A 12,833-nucleotide genomic window follows, 5' to 3' on the forward strand; every position below is an offset into this window, starting at 1 on the left:
TTGTAAACTCCTTTGAGCAGGGACTGTCCTTCTATGTTAAATTGTACAGCGCTGCGTAACCCTAGTAGCGCTTTAGAAATGTCAAGTAGTAGTAGTAGTAAGTTGCACAGTTAATACCTTTAAAACAAATAGGAAAAAATGTGTTTTTCACTTAAGGCATGGTTACGTTCTGGAGCTCATTGCCAGAGGATGTGGTAAAAAATAGTGAATATGGTTGGGCTTGAAAACAGTTTGGACAGATTCCTAGAGGCAAAGTCCATAAACCATTAAGGTAGACACAGGGAAAGCCACTGCTTGTCCCTGGGGATAGGAAGCATGGAATCTTACTTTATGTTTTGTTTTGTTTTGTTTTTTTTACCAGTTACCTGGATTCTCAATGTTAGAAACAGGATACTGGGTTCAACAGACCTTTTCCTGGCCCAGTATGCCAATTCTTATCTAACCATCAGCATCAAAAGTAATTTCTGGTGTAGATATGAGCCCAATATCCTACTAAGTTAACACTGCAACACCAAATACCTTTTCTGTGCCAGAAATGGTATTAGAAGCTGACAAGTCGGAGAAACTTAATGAACTCTCTGTAAACCTGGAGGATTAATCAGGCAGTTCTACAAACTGAAGAGTAGCAAATCTCCTGGACCGGATGGTACTCATCCCAGAGTACTGACAGAACTGAAAAATGAGCTTGCGGAGCTATTGTTAGTAATATTTAACTTATCCTTAAAATCGAGCGTGGTACCGGAAGATTGGAGGGTGGCCAATGTGACACCGATTTTTTTAAAAGGTTCCAGAGGAGATCTAGGAAATTATAGACCGGTGAGTCTGACGTCGGTGCCGGGCAAAATGGTAGAGACTGTTAAGAAAAAAATTACAGAACATATTCAAAAGCATGGATTAATGAGACAAAGTCAACATGGATTTAGTGAAGGGAAATCTTGCCTCACCAATCTACTACATTTCTTTGAAGGGGTGAACGAACTTATGGATAAAGGTGAGCCGGTTGATATTGTGTATCTGGATTTTCAGAAGGTGTTTGACGAAGTACCTCATGAAAGACTCCAGAGGAAATTGGAGAGTCATGGGATAGGAGGTAATGTCCTATTGTGGATTAAAAACTGGTTAGATAGAAAACAGAGAGTAGGGTTAAATGGTCAGTATTCTCAATGGAGAAGGGTAGTTAGTCGGGTTCCGCAGGGGTCTGTGCTGGGACCACTGCTTTTTAACATATTTATAAATGGCCTAGAGATGGGAGTAACTAGTGAGGTAATTAAATTTGCTGATGACACAAAGTTATTCAAAGTCGTTAAGTCGCGGGAGGATTGTGGAAAATTACAAGAGGACCTTATGAGACTGGGAGACTGGGCGTCTAAATGGCAGATGACGTTTAATGTGAGCAAGTGCAAAGTGATGCATACGGGAAAGAGGAACCCGAATTATAGCTACGTTGTGCAAGGTTCCACGTTAGGAGTCACCAACCAAGAAAGGGATCTAGGTGTCGTCGTCGATGATACGTTGAAACCTTCTGCTCAGTGTGCTGCGGTGGCTAAGAAAGCATATAGAATGTTAGGTATTATTAGGAAAGGAATGGAACACAAAAGTGAGGACGTTATAATGCCCTTGTATCGCTCCATGGTGCGACCACACCTTGAATATTGTGTTCAATTCTAGTTGCCGCATCTCAAAAAAGATATAGTGGAAATACAAAAGGTGCAGAGAAGGGCGATGAAAATGATAACGGGGATGGGACAACTTCCCTATGAGGAAAGGCTAAAGCGTCTGGGGCTCTTCAGCTTGGAGAAAAGACGGCTCAGGGGAGATATGATAGAGGTCTATAAAATAATGAGTGGAGTGGAATGGGTAGACATGAAGCGTCTGTTTACGCTTTCCAAAAACACTAGAACTAGGGGGCATGCAATGAAGCTACAAAGTAGTAAATTTAATATGAATCGGAGAAAATTTTTCTTCACTCAACATGTAATTAAACTCTGGAATTTGTTGCCAGAAAATATGGTAAAGGCAATTAGCTTAGCAGAGTTTTAAAAGGTCTGGACGGCTTCCTAAAAGAAAAGTCCATAGACCGTTATTAAATTGGACTTGGGGAAACTATTTCTGGGATAAGCAGCATAAAATGTTATGTACTTTTTTGGAGGATCTTGCTAGTTATTTGTGACCTGGATTGTCCACTGTTGGAAACAGGATGCTTGGCTTGATGGACCTTTGGTCTGTCCCAGTATGGCAATACTTATGTACTTATGACTGGTTCACAAAGGAAATTTTACTCTCCGACCATATGGGCCCTTTGTTCTTGGAGAGAGCACACTGCGTGGGGCCCAAGTCCAAAGATAGACAACGACCCAGAGTGATTGTGGCGAAGATTTTAAACTACATGCACAAACTTGATATTCTGCATGGATTTCGCCTTAAACGTGAATCTCTTATTACAGCACATTTTAATATTTCAAAACTTCTGCCCTGCAGTGCAGGAGCAAAGAAGGAAGCTTCATCCAGTCTGCACAGCTTTGGCTAAAAAAGGACTAAGACTGATGGTTCTTTATCCAGCTGTATTAAAAGTCTACTATAATGGGTGCTGGAAATCTTTTCTTTCAGACGCAGAGGTCAGGCAACGTCTGTTAAAAGGTGACCCACCATTTCTGTGCTATTCTTTGTTTGATGCGACTCACCTTTTGCCTTTACTGGGAGTTTTTTGAGACACTGAAGAAAAAATAGCCACAGCAAAATCAAATGGTTCCATTTTTTTTTTTTTTGGGGGGGGGGGGGGGGAAATCAAATCTTGGACAGAGCACAGGCCTAAGCAAGCCAGGGAAGTGCAGAAAGAAGGAAACTTTAAAATGTCAAAAATAAATCATAAAAAACTAAGAAGGGAGATAAAGGAATAGAGGATATAAAAAGGTTCCACTCCTCTCACACGAGAAGGCTACCAAAAGGCATGGAAAGTTGCTAAAGAAATAAGCTGACAACATACAGAAAAAAAGCCTTCTCAGCTCTGCAGAAAAAAAAATACAACTACTGGTCTCGCACAGCTGAGGTGAACACACATGCTTGACTGGCGCTTCCTAAAGCTTCTGGAACTTTTTCTGAACACTTGACGGATGCTGGGGCTCCATTGGATGATGTCACCCCCAATCATGGTAACAAGTGGTCCTGCTTGTCAGAGTACAGCCTTTCTTTTTTTTTTTTTTTTTTTATTTATAATTTTAATTATAATTCACAAGGATAACTTTGTTAAAGCAATACAGGTAAAGAAATATATAATTTCAAGAATTTGTAACATTCTCATTTAAAATAGAAATTTACATTTCTGTCATTAAGAAAATTATAATGAGTATAATTACAAACATAAATACAAATAAATTTAACCTTTCTTAGACCCAAATCATTGCTTGGGGGGAAAAAGAGTAAGAGAAGTTATATAGGCATTAAGCAAATTAAACTAGACCTAAATAGGCACTCATGTTTAAATAAAATACAGGCTGTGAGTTCCAGAATTAACTTATTTCACTGTTTTAACTTCTAGAAACACTTTCAGTTGTTCCGGCGAAAAGAAATTATATTTTGTTTGACCCAATTTCACTACACACTTGCATGGGTATGCTAGAAAGAAAGTAGCTCCAATCTCTATAGTTTTTTGTTTCAAAGCAAGAAATTGTTTTCTTTTTTGTTGAGTCATTTTTGTCACGTCAGGACAGATCCAAACCTTAATACCATGGAATTGAGCTTTGATATTTTTGAAGTATAATCTTAAAATATTGTTGTAATCTTGTTCAAAGACCATTGCAACAATCACCGTGGCTCTGTGTATAATTATATCAGAGGATTGTTCCAATATTTCTGAACAGGTTTTAGAATTCAATTTCTCTCTAGAAAATTAGAAGGCGTCAGCTGGGAACTATAGGCAGGCTAGTCTGACCACAGATTACGTCTTTCTTTGTAGGATTTATGTTGCAAAATTTGTATCAGAGAAAAAAATACTAACCTTTTCTTGTTGTTCAGGTCAAGTATTATACACTGTTGAACTAGAAGTAATTCAAAAATGTCTCACAATAATAATGTAACCACAAATGTAATGTCAGTGCATGCCCAAAGGTTAATTAAAACCTCAAACCACAAACAGAATTAGTTTGTCAGTATAAAGTATAAACAAACAGGAGTATAATAAAATGTCATTGATCCTGTATGTTCTAACTTACAGCACTGGGAAGCAGCCACAGGCAATGGTTTCTTCTGGACTTCCTTTGCAACTGAATACTAAAAACAAAAAATAAATAAATATTAAAGAGTAGTTCTTAACCATTTTAGTTACTGATATGAAGGCATCAAAAGGTGGTAGTTATTTTTTACCACTCACTGTATATATTGTTCTAGTAGAATGGCTCCAAAACCTATCCTAGTGAGCCAAACAGTTTTTTCAGGATATTCATAACAAATATACTTACAATAAATTTTACATACACTGGGAAACTGGTATATACAAATCTACTTAATGTATATTCATTTTGTATATCCTGAAAATCTAACTGGTTGTAACATGCCAAAGACTGCTCGGAATCACTATTCTAATCCTAATACCGTAATTTTAAGTAGCACAACGGTAGCTTATTTCTGCAAACCACCACCTTGAAAATTCATCTCTACTACTATTATTTCGCAATTCTGCACACTATCCAAGTAAATGGTTAAAACCAACAAAGCGATGATCAGATTTCAGTCTTATTTTGAAAAGGACCATTTTTAAAGTGATTCATACTTGCTCAAATCTCCCCTCTGGTTGAGGTGGGGATACAAGCTTCTTTACTGAAATTTTATCAACAAGAAACTTTAAAAGCAATGTGATATATATCATTCAGTGTAAAAAAATGTAACGAAGGATGCTATATTGGAGAAACAGGCCAGATGCTTAAGACAAGATTCAATTTACATAGACATCATATGAACAATACTGGTGCCAGCAGGGTTCCCACGCCTGTTGGTCAACATTTTACAGGACCAGGACACTGTACCAGTGATTTCACAGTGAGAATCCTCAAAGGTAACTTTAAAACCATACAAGAACGTAAGACCTTTGAAGTCAGAATGATTGAATATTTTAACACCCAACAGAAAGGACTTAACAAGGATCTGGGGTTCCTAGCCCATTATAAACCATAAAGCTGTATGTCTCTGTTGATCACCCTCCCCTCACCTATCCACACCCACCCTGTTAGAATATCAATGATATGCTTTGATGTCCCCATGCATACTTCCTACCCACCCCCCTCCTCCCACCCTGTCAGACTGTCATAGTAATGCTTGAATGTTTTCACTTATATACACTGTCAGCTAGCACATTTGCTTATTTCCGATCTGAGGAAGAAGGGCAACCTTCGAAAGCTAATAAAGAAATGTATTAAGTTATGTCCAATAAAAAAGGTATCATCTTATTTTCTTTTCCATGTTTTATTTTGTTTGATTTCTATTGATAACCTTAAGAGTGGACTAACACGGCTACCACACTCCTCTACTTAAAAGCAAAAAGAAACTACTTTGATATTGTAATCACCAAAGCTCCTTCCTCATTACGTGAGCACATGAGATTGAGGAAAGAATGTTGGCAAGACAAATGACTGGTTCAGATGAAACTCAGACACCACTTTCGGAAGGAACTTAGGGTGCGTGCAGAGAACTACTACTACTACTTGACATTTCTAAAGTGCTACTAGGGTTACTCTGTTGTGATGAAACTTAGTATAATGTGCATCCACCACTAAGGCCTGAAGTTCACCGATTCTACGAGCTGAAGTAACAGCCACCAAGAAAATGACCTTTCAGGTCAAGTACTTCAGATGGCAGGAATTCAGAGTCTAAAAAGCAGCTTTCATTAGCTGGGTGAGGACAACGCTGAGATCCCATGACACTGTCTGAGGTATATATAACAAACTCAATCATGAAGGAGATGTACATAAGCACAACTGGCATTCGTTCTGACCAAAGATTAAATCTTTAGATTAAAGAGGTGTTGCCTCAAGAAGCCCCCAGCTCTATATCTTTAAAGCTCACGGGGGCTGGGCTGCTTCATCATTGGCAAACACCTCTAGGCTATTAAACAGGTCAATACCCTTTACATTCTAATTTTTTTATAATTTTATCTTTTTTGTCTATTCTTTTTACATCTTCCAATTTCTTCTCATTCAATGTGTGAGTATATGCAATATATGCAATATCCAACTTAAAGGCTACTTAAAGGCTAATTAGCTTTGTAGGGGTCCATTTTTTTCTTCTTTATTTGACGCTGAGCACGACCACGACCAACAGTGGCCAACATTTCGTCACCTGCTTCAGGGTCATATGGTCTGCGTCAATCTCAGCTAGAAAAACAAACAGCTCCAGCGGACCAACTTGTACACGGCGTTGACAAGAATGCACATGCTAGGACTGAGCCTGAACCAGCTGCCGAGAAGCAGGAGTGTACCTACACCTATTATAGCAGCACTCCTCCTCCCTCCAAAAAACCTCCTAGAAGAGGAGGCAGCAGCAAAAGTCCGGTGGGAGAGAGAATCCATGGCATCATGATGTTTTTTCATCTGATCAACCATATCCTCTACTTTTTCTCCAAAACGTTTATCCCCCTGGCTGCTGCCTGACCACCTGGTGAAAAGGTTCAGCAAGCTCAGAGGGAAGTGCTTTAACTAAAAACTGGACAGTTGCCTCACCGAGTTCCGTAAGTAAATGCTCATGTAGCGCTGGTATGTTTGGATCTTGGCGGCAAGCATTGCGGCCTGATATGTTCTCCTCCCAAAAGAATCTAAGGTCCTAGACTTTCTGCCTGGGGGCGCCGAGGCATAGTCTCTAGTACTCTTGGCTCTTCTGAGAGCAGAGTCCACCACCATGGAATCGTGAGGAAGTTGGGCTTTCACCATTACAGGCTCTCCATGGACTCTGTACTGGGACTCCGACTTCTTCGGGACCACTGGATTAGAGAGGACAAGACCAATTCCCCATCAGCACTTCCCTGAGTGTATTGAGCAGGGGGGGCCATTGCAACCTCTGCAGGTGGAGAAGGATAATCCAGGACCTCGAGCATCTCAGCCCTGGGCTCATCCACAACCTCCATAGGGAATAGAATGTCCTTAGACATTTCCCGTACAAAGGATCAGAAAGTAAGAGGTGGAGACATCCTTACTTCAATCGGTGGGGTAGGATCAGAGGGAAGCCCACAGAACTCTTCCTCCGAAAAATATCTGGGGTCTTCCTCTTCACCCCATAAGCGCTCCTCTTCGGTATCGGACAGAAGCTCCCTAAGAGCAGCCTGAACCCGAGCCTGCCTCGACCTCGAGGATCGACCCCTGCCTAGACTCCGGTGAAGCTTCCTCCAATGACGTCGAGGGGGAGTCGACCCGGGTGGCGGCACCGAGGGCGGGGACCCCCTCACAGGTGATGGCCCAGATGCCGTCTCTGCAGTCGGTATGGGAGGCGCAAGCACCCCCGACACCAAAGCAGACTGAAGAAGCAAGCCTTCCAGAAGCTCTGGAAAAAGGGCCCGGATGCACTCGTTGAGAGCTGCCATTGGAAAAGGCTGTGGGGCCAGTGCAGGAGTCGGTGCCAGAATCTGAGGGGGCTCGAGAGCCGGTACCAGGCTGCCAGACGACAGACACATCGGCACCTCCTGTAAGGAGGGTGAGCGGTCCTCCCGGCGCCGACACTTCTTAGGTGCCGATTCCCTCAGCTCCCTGGAGCTCTCGGTACCATGTCTCGAAGGAGATCGATGACTATGCTTCTTAGCCTTCACCCGATGCCCGTCATCCACACTCCTCGGTACCGAAGAGGAAGACGTGGAATCCTCACGCCTCCTCGGAGTCTGGGGGCCTGCATAGCAGTAGGCCTCAAGATGGGTGGAGACCCACTCGATGCCTCGCTGATCCCAGCTCGATGCAGTCTCTCGGCAGCCATTACCTGTGTTCTCGGTGTCGCTGCCTCCCTCGACGTCAACACCGATGCCAATGCCCTCGGTACCGAGGTCGACGTCGAAGAACCGGACCGCTCAGGAAAAGCTTCTCACGCTGAGCCTCTCGAGCCACTTGGGTACGCTTCTTCATCAACTTAGCTTACTAGAAGCTGGAAGATGGTCGGGCCCAAGACACTGAAGACACCACGCGTGAGGGTCGGTGCTCGAGATGGTCTGGTTGCAGCGAGTACAACGCTTGAAGCCGCTGGGAGTCTTCAATGACATGGGCGGGAAAATAGCATTCGCGAAATCAAAAGGCTTGATTGTGCCAAATAAAAAGGCACAAAAAAGGGAAAAAAAAGACGCGACCACAACGAAAAAAAGGAAACTTGAAAAAAAAAAAAAATGAGTGAAAACTAAAAAAAAAATACATGGGAAAGAACTTTCTTTTTTTAAATTTTACTTGAAAAGTTAAATAAAGAAGGAAAGAGGGCGCGAAAAACGCGAAGAAAGCGGTCTCCTGGGCAAAACACAAGAGAGTAGCAGCGAGCACAACTCTCTCGAGGCGCAGAAGGAAAAGAACTGGTCACTGCACGTTCGTGTCGCGGGTGGGTTGGCCCGCGCGGCAGAACGTTTGGGAAGGTTCTACAGCTTTTGAAGTTTCTTCCGGCTCCAGGGCCATCGCGGACGACGACCAATGTGTAAGAATGTTTGAGCCTGCTAGTCCTCGGAAAAAAGTAATATAAGTGCACACCATGGGTTGAACTGAAAAGCTCTTAATGTACTGATAGCTGAGATGGTTCGTATCTTATTATGTATATTTATTTTTATAATCCATGTAGAAATGCAAGATAGCATGGGCTAGAAATATTTCTAATAAATACATATCTTATGATGCATTATTATATTGATAACTGGCCTATGGACCTGTAGTGTGGCTTTATTGGCCCTATTTTGATTATTTGAGCCTTGCTGGCTTCATTTGGATTAAATTTAAAATAATAAATTTTAAAAAAATAAATGAGAAACATGCCAGAAAAAGAAGGCTGATGCAGCACCTCCAAAATTGGTGGGAGTGTTAAAATGGCTGCTGTCCCCGCACTCAGCAAAACCAGTAATCGGTGCTGAGAGAACTACTGAAGAATTCTATTAGCAGCTCAACTGATAGTATAGGAGAACCAGTTCCAAAGAGGAAAGTAAAACCATACTGAAAGAAGTGCTAGAAATTAAAAAGTATGCAAAGGAAGTCCAAGGAAAAATCTAAAACGCAGCTGCCATAGAAAAGCAGCTCATTTAAAGTGTGAAATGACAAAACAAGAAGAGAAAACTTCAACTGATAAATAGTACACACATTATACATAGCTGCTCCATAAAAATATTTTTTTTTTAATTGAGATTTAACAGAAAAAGCCCTCTGGCTGAAAGGAAGATGTAGAAGAGGGTGGGGAAAAGTGACTCGGCAATGTCCAAGTATTTCCCTTACGAAACTGTAAATTTCTTCAGTTCCTAAATAATAAAGGGGGAGCACCCCCCCCCCCCCCCCCCCCCCCCGGTGCTCAACATAGCTCAGTGTTTCCCCAGTTGGTCCTGGAGTACTCCCTTGCCAGTCAGGTTTTCAGGATATCCACAATAAATATGCATGAAATTTATTTGCATACACTGCTTCCATTATATGCAATTCTCTTTCATGCATATTAATGTGGATATCCTGGAAATCTGACTGGCAAAGGGGTATTCCAGAAACAACTTGGGAAACACTGCCCCTGCTGATCCAGGAGCTGGACTCATATTAGCTCCTTTGCTCTTCAGAGGTACCTCAACCCCAAGGAAGTTCCCTAATAGGGAACGAGAGAGAGTTAGAGAAAGGACTTTGATCCCTCCAAGTATTCCTTTAGAATATTTCAAACTCTTCACTTCCAGTTCCTCCATTCAAAAACTAAGGGGGTACAAAGCTCAACCAACCAGTTTCATTGGGTTAAGAGTGAAAGTGGCTTGACCAGCCCAAACACTGCATGATATGCCATCACCATCCATTAGAGCGAGAGAAATAATAATCATTCTATCACGGAACAGTGCCAGTATGGGTGAACCACATGCAATTCCTTTGTTTCTCTGTCTTTATCTGCTGGTCTACAGACACAACACCCTCTTATTCTGGATTGGTCTGGTACGGATGCTAAGGAATTTAATTTATAATCAACGCCACGAAGAACAGTGTATTGCTGCTGTTTTAAAAGATGTGCATACAACTTCCAGCCTTTACCATTATAAAGAAACTGTGTGTTTTAAGCCTGTAAAGTGTATTGGATATTTCCCTGTTTTAATTATGTCTGAAGTGTATTTCTCCTATTTGGCCAACTGATGGTACATGTTTATGCTTAAAGCTGTTACAGGGAACAGAGTGTACTTTTTCTTTCACAAGAAGGAAGCAAGCAAACAGTGGGGGGGACCCAGATACCCAGGAATCCGGGAGGTACCTGGCTCAAGCCAAGCTCACAAAATTATCACCACTAGAGGAAGAGATGCTTTCAGCCCCCATTACATGTGACGAGGTGGCATGGGCAATTAAAGATCTGCCTAATGGGAAAGCACCGGGACCAGATGGGTTCACAAATAAATTTTACAAACGTTATAGCAAGTTGTTAATCCCTCTACTGCTCCGGGCGTTCAATGAGTTGGAATTCCAGGGGGAATTATCCCACTCTTGGAGATTGGCAGATCTAGTGGTCCTTCGCAAACCAGGGAAAGATCCACAATATTGCAGTTCTTACCGCCCAATCTCCCTCCTTGGCTCTGACTATAAAATCTTTACTAAAATACTAGCCAAGAGATTACAAAAGCTAATGCCGAAGCTAGTGCAGGAGGACCAGGCGGGATTTATCACAGGCAGACAAGCAACTGATAACATTAGGAGGGCACTCCACTTGATCCACGAGGCAGTCAATACCCGACAACCCATTTTGCTTCTTTCCTTGGATGCCGAAAAGGCGTTTGACCGGTTAGCTGGGGGTTCATGTTCGAGGTCTTAGAACATATGGGATTTGCAGGTTGTTTTATAACATGGCTTCGATTGATTTACACCAGACCAATGGCTGCCTTGAGGATCAACGGGAAAAGTTCAGACCCAATAACATTAGAATGCGGGACACGTCAGGGTTGCGCTTTATCGCCACTATTGTTCGCTTTGACAATGGAGCCACTAGCTCAGCACATTCGTCAGGACCCACATATACATGGCATTACCATTGGGTGTGTGATGTATAAAATCATGCTATTTGCCGATGATATTTTATTAACCTTGATCAACCCGAGCGACTCCATGCCCCAGATAATGCAGGAACTAAATCGTTATGGTAAATTCTCTGGGTTTCGAGTGAACATGGACAAATCAGAAGCTCTAGGACTGGGGCTAACAATGGGAGACGAAGCTTCAATACGACAATTCCCGGTCAAATGGGTCACAGGATCCCTTAAATATTTAGGCGTGCACTTAACACCCAAATTGACAGATTTATATCAAGCTAACTTTCCCATGAAACTTAAAGAACTATTTGAAGATCTGGATAGATGGGAGGGCTTAGAATTATCTTGGCTGGGACGAGTGGCAGCGATAAAAATGATACTACTACCCAAATTGTTATATCTATTTCTTGCACTGCCTCTACCAATGCCGAGGGGGTTCTTTAGGCAACTTAAAAGGAAGGTTTTCGCATACATATGGCAACATAAACCACCCAGAGTGAGGGCAGCTATAATGTATCAGTCCAAGAAGCTGGGAGGTATGGGGGTGCCAAATTTTATTCTATACCACCAGGCGGCACAGTTGCGGGTGCTGGCGGGATGGAGCGCTGGTAGTGCAAAAGCATGGTGCCAAATAGAGCAACAATGGATGGGATTAAACAATTTGGGCTCTCTACTATGAATACCAAAGGGCCAACTACAGACATATATCAAGAGAGCCCCTCTAGCGGTGCAATACCCTTTGCAGACATGGTTGGCCATAAGGAGGAAACATCTCCCTAACCGCCTTTATTTCCACCAGATGGCAATAAAAACAGCCCCAGGTTGTCCGCTGGGGTGGATAACTTAATATATAGACAATGGGAGAAGAGAGGTTTGGGCACATTAGGCCAGCTCTGGGATGAGGGTCAGGTATTCCCATTCGTAGAATTACAGGAAGATTATGGGTTACCACTATCACATTTGTTTCACTACAATCGCATTAGAGACTATATAAACAAAAGAGCCAAAGCAGAATTACTTATAGAGGAGACGGCTCTAGAAAGAGCAGTGAGAGTGGGAAGTCACAGGGGTTGTATTTCTCGCATATATGCTGCACTACTTATTGACAAGGGGCCCATACTATATTATCTACAACGATTTGAACGAGACTTGCAAATCACTATAGATTACACACAATGGGAAAAAGCATTGGAACACTTGCTACGGGTTTCCATATCTAGTTCGATGATTGAAAATAGTTATAAGATACTATATCAGTGGTACTACACACCACAGAGACTGGTAAAAATGTATGGACAGGGGTCTGCACAGTGTTGGAGAAACTGTTCAATGGTGGGTGATATGCTCCACATCTGGTGGTCTTGCCCTAAGATTCAACCATACTGGACAGAACTGCTGGACCTATTTGCTACAGTGACTGGGGTAAGATACCCAACTAAACCGGAGATATGTTTGCTACATATTCGACCCCCAGGAGTTCGGTTGTCTATTCACCGGCTCACGACAGTTTGGCTGGTAGCTGGAAAAATCACACTGGCATCAGCGTGGAAAAGCCAGTTGGCTCCACCAGCGATAAAGGTGATACACAAGATGGACTATCTATACCAAATGTCCAAAAATGACAGCTCTACGATTGGGACATGTAACAAAA

The 12,833-nt window shown here is 42.3% G+C and overlaps 1 protein-coding gene across 3 annotated transcripts in view; it reads right to left on the reverse strand.

Moving 5' to 3' along the window:
* UNC13B (unc-13 homolog B) overlaps nt 1-12,833 on the reverse strand; it is a 763,085-nt gene that overhangs the window by 578,026 nt on the left and 172,226 nt on the right. For all 3 annotated transcript variants that reach the window (XM_030192818.1, XM_030192817.1, XM_030192819.1), the window contains exon 7: nt 4,209-4,266. In XM_030192818.1, coding sequence (XP_030048678.1) covers nt 4,209-4,266 — 58 coding nt within the window. The remainder of the gene's footprint in view (nt 1-4,208; nt 4,267-12,833) is intronic.

Source organism: Microcaecilia unicolor, chromosome 2 (assembly GCF_901765095.1).
Source record: "Microcaecilia unicolor chromosome 2, aMicUni1.1, whole genome shotgun sequence".
Taxonomy (NCBI): domain Eukaryota; kingdom Metazoa; phylum Chordata; class Amphibia; order Gymnophiona; family Siphonopidae; genus Microcaecilia; species Microcaecilia unicolor.